At 42.7% G+C, this 9635-nt stretch overlaps 1 protein-coding gene across 1 annotated transcript; it reads right to left on the bottom strand.

Annotated features, from left to right (window-relative positions):
* Positions 1–4509: 4509 nt before the first annotated feature.
* LOC116198767 (pectinesterase inhibitor 11-like) lies at positions 4510–5306 on the bottom strand. Its single transcript, XM_031528999.1, has 2 exons — positions 4910–5306; positions 4510–4837 (listed from the first exon to the last, which is right to left on the bottom strand). The coding sequence occupies exons 1-2, from the start codon at positions 5231–5233 to the stop codon at positions 4802–4804; spliced, it is 360 nt and encodes a 119-aa protein (XP_031384859.1). The 5' UTR covers positions 5234–5306; the 3' UTR covers positions 4510–4801.
* Between the last annotated feature and the right edge of the window lie 4329 nt (positions 5307–9635).

The following is a 9635-nucleotide window of genomic DNA, read 5'->3' as shown; positions in this document are numbered from 1 at the left end:
AGTAGTGTTCCCACGTCTCAAGAGCCCGGATCAGAGCATAAAACTCCTTATCGTACGTCGAGTAGTTCAGACTCGCACCACTTAGCTTCTCACTGAAATAAGCTATTAGGCATTTGTCTTGCATAAGAACAGCTCCAATTCCAACTGCCGAAGCATCACAGTCGATCTCGAACGTCTTAGAGAAGTCGGGTAGGGTTAAGATAGGAGCTGCACACAACTTGTCTTTGATGCTCTCAAAACTTCTTTGGGCTGATTCACCCCACTTGAACTCGGTACCCTTCTTCGTACATTCAATTAATGGAGCAAGTATAGTACTGAAATTTTTCACAAATCTCCTATAAAAGGATGCCAAGCCATGGAAACTCCTCACCTCGGATGCAGTAGTGGGAGTGGGCCACTCCCGAATGGCCTTGACCTTTTCCTCATCAACCTCGACCCCCTGCTGAGAGATAACAAAGCCTAGAAAGACGACTTTTTCCTGGCAGAATCGACACTTCTTTATATTCCCGTATAATTTCTCTCGTCTTAGAGTTTCGAAGACTCCCAAGATGCCCGGCATGCTCCTCAAGGGTCTTGCTGTAGACCAAAATGTCATCGAAGTAGACAACAATAAAATGGCCAATGAATTCCCGCAAGACATGGTTCATCGGTCTCATAAAGGTGCTCGAAGCATTGGATAATCCGAATGGCATGACCATCCACTCATATAGGCCATGCTTGGTCTTGAAAGCTGTCTTCCACTCATCTCCCTCTTTCATGCGGATTTGATGATATCCACTTTTCAGATCGATCTTTGAAAACACTTTCGAACCATTCAACTCATCAAGCATATCATCTAGTCGAGGAATGGGGTAACGATATTTTACTGTAATCTTGTTGATGGCCCGACTATCGACGCACATTCTCATCGATCCATCCTTCTTGGGCACCAAAAGTGCTGGTACAGAACATGGGCTCATGGACTCCTGTATGTAACCCTTCTCAAGCAATTCATTCACTTGCCGTTGCAGCTCCTTGGCCTCATTCGGATTGCACCAATATGCCGGTCGATTAGGTAAAGCAAAACCAGGAACGAGATCAATTTGATGCTCAATCCCCCCGAATCAGAGGCAACCCTTTAGGCAACTCCGCAGGAAATACGTCAACGAACTCCTTTAAGAGAGCCATGAACCGAGGCGGAAGAGAAATATGTGCTTCGGGCGTTGCTTCCTTCATGAAAAGAATGAGAACTAAGTTGAAGTTCAACAGAGTCCTTTCAAGCTCTCCCAATGTCATCACCAAGCTTTCTTTCTTCAAGCCATTCACACTCGCACTATGGTCCTTCTGCACTTGTTGTGGACTAAGTGGTGCTAAGACAATACTCTTCCCTTCTTTGGTGAATGAATAAGTATTCTTGTATCCATCGTGCAAAGCCCTCCTATCGTATTTCCATGGTCTTCCCAATAGAAGATGACTTGCACTCATCGGAACCACGTCACATACTACTTCATCTTTATACATCTTCCCAATTGAGAATGGAATACGAACTTGCTGAGTAACTCGTGCCTCGCCTTGATCATTCAGCCATCTCAACTTATAGGGGCATGGATGCTTTGTAGTAGCCAGATTCAGCTTCTCCACCAAGGTCGTAGAAGCAACATTGGTGCAACTCCCACTGTCAATGATAACTCCGCACACCTTATTTTGGATGGTGCACCGAGTTCGAAAAAGATTCTCCCGCTGTTCTTCTTCTAACTTTGCTTCGGAACTCAAGACTCGACGAATCATGAGCATCTCACCCTCATCGGCAAACTCTACATTCTCTCCCTGCGCACCTCCAGAAACCTCCACATCCACCCCTTCATCTTCACTCTCGATCTCTTGAGTGTTCTGGATGGTCATCACTCGCCGATTCGGACATTGGGAAGCTATGTGTCCTAATCCAAGACATTTGAAGCACTTGATGTCTCGGCTCCGAACAGGGCGTTGCGGATCAGTGTGCTTCTCCTTTCCCTTTGTCGCCTCAGCTTGAGGCCTTTGAGAGCCTCCTATATCCTTCTGCTGCGCATTCCACTTCAAAGAGGATCCCGAACTAGCAGCCACTGGTTTGGGTAAAGCACCCGCGATGCATTGATTTTGCTGCGTTTTCGCTGTTTTTCCACCTTACTGGCCAGCGTAATCACATCTTTCAAAAAGACATAGGGCTGCAACTCCACGATATCCGCAATTTCCTTGTTCAAGCCACCAATAAATCGAGCAATGGTCTGCTCCCGTGGCTCACTCAATTCGCATCTCATCGACAACATTTCGAACTCCATGACATAATCTTCAACGGACATACCTCCCTGACGAATACTCTGCAATTTGAGGAACAAGTCTTGCTTGTAGTACTCGGGCACGAATCTTCTATGCATGATGCGCTTCATCTCCCGCCAACTACAAATCCCATCTTCCCCATCTTTTCTTCGCTGCGCCTTTAAGTTTTCCCACCACATATTCGCATAATCGGTGAACTCGAGGGCAGCAAGTTGACACTTCTGCTCTTCGGAGTACTCATAGCATTCAAACACCTTATCGACGCGCCGGACCCACTCGAGGTACTCTTCAGAGGAACTCGTGCCTTTGAATTGCGGAATCTTTAACTTGAGATTGGTACCGACTCCCCTTTGCTGCCTTCGTGGAACCGGCTGCTCTTCTTCTTCAGGAAGTTCATCCTCCAGGTCAGCTTCATCTTCCACTCGAACATTCCGTCTAGGAACTCGATGTGCACGTTGTGGAGGAGCAGGTGCCACAGCCATTCGATCAAGAGCTTAGATCACCAGATCGAGTCGTGCAGAGAGCTCCTCTTGCCCCCGCTGAAGCCCAAGGAACTGGGCTTGCTCGAGTGTGAGTCCCCTCGGAACCTGATGGACGTTTTCCTCATCCATTGTGTTTCCCAGAATAATTCCTCACTAAACACTCGCGTATACACTCTTTCACGTGTTTCACTCGGCCAACAAGAACAGAACCTTATGCTTTGATACCAAATGATAGGCTCACGAACCAGAACTGGGTAAGAAAGAAGGGTGGATGGTAGAACCAACAGAACTCACTCGATAAGATGACTCGCCACGAGTAAGAAAAGTCGAGTTGATTCGCCACGCTCAAGGAAGAACGATAACAATCGGGGTTTTCGCCACTAAACAATGAACTTGTTTAGATAAGAAAAGATAAGAAACGCTCTAAGCAATTTCATTCAAAAATTAATCAAATTCTCCGTCTTCCTCTCTTACAATAAGGTGCATATTTATATAGAGGGAAGACACCCCTCTTGACTCTAGAATAGGAAATTAACATCTAATATTCTCCAAATTACTTTCCTAAAATAGAGTAATGTAATAATCTGAAATAAGAAACTTAAGATTGCTGACTCAAGCTAATATAGGAAATAATATCTAATTAAGGGAAACTATATCATAAAAATATTATCTTCTCGTAACAGCTGAAGTCTTTTAAATTATGGCTAGACTCCTAACTTCGGGCTGGACTCCTCGTCTCCTATTTCCAAGCACTTAAGTAAGGTAAAGGGCCCGGGGAGAGTTGCAACAAGCTTCTTGGCCATGGAACGAGTGATAGGACCCGAACTAGATCTGGTCTCGTCTTGAACTGCATTCTTGGGCACATCAATAAAAGTGCCATTGATGCAGAAAAGGAAAATGGAAAGAAAATGGCAGACAAATTTTCTTTTCATTTGAGCATTTGTTGGGAGTGTGCTATACCCACGGTTTTGTACAAATATTATTTTAAAGGAAACAAAGCACCCAAGATAAAAAAACGTCACAAAAAACATGCGCTCTACATTCTGTCCACAAATGAAAAATAAACCGTATGGCTACAAGAATGTAGCATAGTAATACACTTTCTCATTTAATAATAAAATTGTACCATATTCGATATTAATGAGATTATCCTTATCCATTTTTTTTCATTTTTGATTAATTTTTTTAAAAGTTTTTTATTTTATTTTGTCCACATGTCACATACCACGAGTGCAAGGAGCGCCAACCGTCAAGGCTAGTTTAACTTTTCGTCCATTTTTTTGACGCTTGTTAAAAAGTGTGTTAGATTTGACAAAAAAAACGTGATTTGTGTTATGACATGTAAGTTTTGAAAACATGCTAAGTGGTAAAAATTGATAAAATATCTTTTTCAATAAATAAAATTACGAGAGATATTGTTCTCACAATTTTGAGATCCAATATTGATAAAAATATATGCATATCTTCCCTAAAACTTACTTTCTAAATAGAATATAAAAAGTTATGGATTCTTTAATTGAGATTTCTCATTCGCCTTTATTTCATGCTCTCATGATTTCCGTGGACCGCTCGTTCTCTATCTTCGCCAACAGGCTATCCACGTATTGTTTTCATTATTTGTTTGTTTTGTTTCTTTTTTGGCTTACTCGCTTAATAATTGAGCACGGACATTAATAATTAGAAACATAAAACAACAATGCTACTGCCACCAGACAATAATTGGGCACGGACAGACCACGAATGAAAATCGATAGTGAATTTCTTAGTCTTAGATTGAGCACACGATGTCACTGCACGAATCCTATTTTCAAGCTATTCTCCATTCAACTCTTACTATTGACATAACCATTCACCAATGCAAGTGCATTGCTCGTCACCTTCTTTACATTTGTGGCCCGATCGCACACCTCTGCCTTCACAGGCCCGTCAACCACCCCATCGAAGCCTTCCATACATGTTTCCTCGTCGGTTATGGCGGCGCTCATCCAAGTCTGCATGTTACTTATCTGGAAACTGAAGGCCTCTTAGCTGCTCGGATCGCCGCCCCGGAGCTGCCTCATCTGCTTCAAAGAACCACGCATCTGAGCCACGGCATTCCGGAAGTTTGATAAGCAGTCATGCAAGGCTGTTACCTCCAGGTGGTCATTGTTGCTTGTCTCGTTGGCCCTGAGAGAGAGGTTGGATATGTATGATGCGACATCTTGGACATGGGATAGGCTCACGGATATGGCCGTCAAGGCCAGTTGGGTCGGGTCATTCTGGATGGCATTAGCATAGCCGATAAGCATGGCACAACAGACATCAGGATTACGGGTTTGGCTGCAGCTTGTCCGTATGAACTCTGTCGCATTGGATTCAGTCACTGGGGGATCTGCCGAGTCGGCAGATAAGATTGGAAGGTTGTGGAGGAGGAGGAGGAGAAATGTGATGAAGAAGGACAAAGATTGCATTTTCATCTTTTTGGTTCCTTCTCACTTCGTGAGTGTGAGCTCACTTTGTTATTATGTGGTTTGCGTTTGTGTTCACAGGAAGAGCTGCTTAAATAATAATGTCGAGCTTTTCCATTCGAGTGGCAGCTATGGCCTCTGTTGGAAAAGAAATAAAAAAAAAAGAGTTAATATCACCATATAACACGATATTTTAAAAATTTTCATCACATAGCACATATCGTATTAATTTCACCATTCAACACGATATTTTAAAATTTTTTCAAGATATAACACAAGCAATAATTCCATCACATAGCACAAAATTTTGAAATTTTTTCATCACGTAGCACAACGTTAGTTTTTCGTCAATTTTTTGACTACATCGAGTAGCTTGCTGTTACTTGTTGTGGATAAACCACAGGCGAGATGGAGTAGCCAGTCGATGGTGCCACGTAACTAACCACCTGTGGCTACGGATAATTATAATAACTGGACATCGGCAAATAGTCGGTCGATGGTGACTAATAAGTCGACGGCACTGAACTACTAGTCAATGGTGTGAAAGAATAATAACTATATTCCATGATAGTAGCACGACTTTAGCACGTAGCACCGAGCGTGTTCACATTGGAAAACGCCAAAACCTCTACCGGATTGCACGGGACGGATAGATGCATAGAATACCAAGCGTGCCAGGGCACAAGAAAATAAAAATCGATGAGACACCAGCCAACCCCACCGTTGCAGAGCGTTGTAACACAGCCTTGAGAGTTTATGTGAGTGTATGGCTGTTGGATTTCGAATAAACGAAGTGCTCCTTAGACGGTCTCACGGCTTGAGAATTTAGCCGCTATGGATTCTTCACCAATAATCGGCGACAATCCGAAATCAAAAAGAGCAGCAGCCAAGGACCTACCACTTGTCTTGGCTAAAGATAACTCAAAGGGAATAAGTTACCAATTGAATTAATTCACTTGAACCACTCATGGCCAAGCGAACCCAATTGACTCGCGGAGACTTTGGCAAGGAATGCCGAAGTGGATCAAAGGTGTCACCCTTGGATGTCCAAGGCTATTGAATCACGGCTAGCAAGGCCGTACAAGGGGTGGTTCTCGGCCTTAAATGGCCGAAAAGGGGAATCTAGGCAGGAAACTAGAATTTGGAAGACTATCTCGGTTTATGAATCAAAATAGGTAGAAGCCGATAGATCGGCACCGAACAACCATGGAAGGTTAATTGGGTTTCGCTCCGGAAAGTGAGATATGTGCAAGAGAGGTAAAAGTGCAAGAAAAAGTAACGATATGGAAATATAGATTGCGATGAAGGAAAAGATATGAGTTTGATTGATGGTGGGCGACCCTTACAAGGAGCTTCGAAACACATATTTTTAGGCGTGTTCATGAAATCTCCCTAAATCTGATACGTCTGTAATTGTAATATTGGAATGTTATTTGAAAAGGAAATAAACTCCTAGACCATAGAAAATCTCTAAAACGAGATATTCTAAAAATATTGGAGAAAATATCCGATTTATTCTAATACCTATAACAAAAGATATTATAAATATTGAAGGATTGCCGCCTAAGCAAACTCGGCGGCCACATTAACTTCCTTCATCGCCACCAATCACAGGATGCAGGTTCATATTTTAGGGTTGAATCTTCCATCATGGGCCTTGCATTGAACTTCTCCAAATGAGTTCTTTTATGACTTGTTTGGTTTCAAAATGTAATTTTAAAATCATACTTTAACTTAATTCTACCAATAACGAAACAAAATAACCCATACGAAGTCAAATGGTGGGACCTATTTATACCACTTTTTTTTCCACAACAAAATAAAATAACTTCTATAAAGTCAAAGGATGGACCCCATATATAACCATTTATACCACTCTTTTTCAAAATCAAAATCTAATTTTAAAATCATATTTTGAAACCAAACGCAGTATTTAATTTTCATGGGCACCATGGAAATACGCGGCCTAAGACTCAATGTCTCGAATCTCACACTGGATCATTATAAAGGACGAAAAATGAGTATACACAAGGCCAAAGTTGTTTCACTTTTCAATTAAAATTCCACTTTGTTGGATACAATTGGGGGCTCATGTAAGCATCCCTTGACATGCTTCGAGAGAATCATATTTCTAATGTCAAGCAAGCTTTGCTAAAAGAGGAAATTCAAAGTGGTCGATGTTTGAATAAGGCAATTGGCCTAAGACAGGCTAGTGATATGCGATGGGCATCACATTATTGTACACTCTTAGACCTGTTTTTTATGTTTTCTTCTATAGTTAAGGTGCTTGAGACGTGGAAGGAGGACGGCCAGAATCTAGATCAAAGAGCTTTTAGAATTGATGTGCCATCTATATATGTTTTTATAATACATTTGATGAGAAATTTATTGGGAATCACAAATGAGTTATCACAAGCATTGCAGAGAAAAAAGAAGGATATTGTTAACGCCATGACATTAAGGAGAATTTTCTGTAAGAATATATTATGTATTTACATAATTAAAGAAATAATCACTTATTTATGTGGCCCTCATGTCACAAAATATTCTGTTATTAGAGTGAGATATTTCATATCTTGTGGATTACAGTTAATATCCTTTTGATGGAAGGATATATAAGAAAATAATATTCTGAGGGGTCCCTAACTCCGCCTAATTAAAAGGGTCTGTGTCTCCATCTAGATGTCCCATACGGAGATGATAGGAGTTAGAAGACACTCTCAGTTTTATTTGCAGGTCTATCGTGTGACGAGTGGAAAATCGTCGACGTCATCAAAACTATGGCTGTAGGTCAGTTTATTCCGTTGCATAATTTATTGCTATAAGATTAAATATTAATCTTACAATTGGTATATATAAGGAAATAATATTCTGAAAGGTCCCTAACTCCGCCTAATTAAAAGGGTCTGTGTCTCCATCTAGACGTCCCATACGAAGAGGGTAGGAGTTAGAAGACACTCTCAGTTTTATTTGCAGGTCTATCGTGTGACGAGTGGAAAATCATCGACGTTATCAAAGCAATGGCTGGAGGTCAATTAATTCCGCAGCATAATTTATTGCTATAAGATTAAATATTAATCTTACAGTTGGTATCAGAGCCAACCTTCATGCCATACTTGATACTATAGTCGTGTTTGATGATTTTATAATATCATGCGATTAGGGTTTGCGATTTACCTGTCGATTAAGGTTGATTGGATTTTATTCTTGCAATTAGGGTTTCTATTATTGCAATATTATTTGATTTTATGTGGTTAATATGTATTCAATCTTAATCAAGCCGGATTAGGGTTAATTAAAGCTAATTAGGGTCGGATTAGGCGTTTAAGGGGCTCAGGTGGCCGCGGTCAGCCTTGGGGCGGCCAAAAGTGACGGCCAAAGGGTCACACCAGTCCTGGAATCGGTAGAGGGCGTGTGTTCGGCCGGTGACCCGACCCAGACCAGATCGAATCGTCGTCTGCAACCTCGTTCCGTGGCTTGAGATCGATGCCGCTGAAAGGCGGTGCGATTGCGGCCAAGCGGGGGTCGCCGGTTGCGTCATCTGGCTGTCGATTGCTCTACCACCGAATCGGAATCGAGCCATGAGCCGCGTCCGGCGTTGTGGGTCATCCGGTCTTGGCCCACCCAACTGGAATCGTGGTCACGGCGCTCTATCTCGGTCACTGTCCTCCCGATCCGTCTCGAATCTCCTCACAATCTCAGTCCGTTTCTCGAGCCCAGGTCGAGCCGGCGACCGTCATGGCTAGTGATGGCGATGGTCGCTGCCGTGGCAAAGGGTGTCCATGACAGGCTCTGCTGTGGCTGGGTTTCCGGTGAGAGGAGGCGGCGGCTAGGGTTCTCGGGAGGTGAGGGCCGCTTAGGGTTTCGCAGTTTTCGGGAGGAGTCGGGTGAAGGAGATGCAGCCCGACCCGACCCGGATCGATTTCGGTTTCGCCCGATCCAATCTCGGCCCGCACCAGTTTTAGTCCGGCCCGAGTTAGTGTTTGGGTTTCGGCCCAACTGAGCGTCCGACCCACTTCAGTTCTTCTGGGCTGGGCTTGGGCTCAAGCCCATGAAGTCAAACCTCAGCCCAGTTTGACCGGCCCTGTGAACAGTTTGACTGGTTTGATTTTGGTTTGATCGGTTCGGGTAACTCTGACCGGTTTTGACTGGTTTAATTATTTTCTAGTCCGGTTCAGATGCTATGTAGTGTGGTTTTAAGGATATAGGAGTAGCCAAAGCACCTTATATAAGGCAAATCATTTTTAGTTAAACTACAATATAGTTATTAGCATCAAATTGTAATTGAGTCGTGAGATTAATCGCTTTACCCCAAAGGGTAGTTATTAGTCTTGGGACTTAGATTAATCTGAGAAGGTAATTTTGGTATTATGGTGGGATTGTTCTATGCCCAAAGGGTTAAAGAATAGCT

The sequence above is a fragment of the Punica granatum genome, chromosome 3 (genome assembly GCF_007655135.1).
Source record: "Punica granatum isolate Tunisia-2019 chromosome 3, ASM765513v2, whole genome shotgun sequence".
Classification (NCBI taxonomy): Eukaryota; Viridiplantae; Streptophyta; class Magnoliopsida; order Myrtales; family Lythraceae; genus Punica; species Punica granatum.
This window is presented reverse-complemented; position numbering and strand designations above follow the sequence as displayed.

Bases quoted from the DNA above. Each gene is read 5' to 3' on its own strand.
- LOC116198767 (XM_031528999.1), bottom strand. From the start codon at position 5,233: ATGAAAATGCAATCTTTGTCCTTCTTCATCACATTTCTCCTCCTCCTC. The intron at 4,838-4,909 runs GTAACAGCCTTG...TCTTTGAAGCAG, and splicing joins GCAACAATGACCACCTGGAG to ATGAGGCAGCTCCGGGGCGG.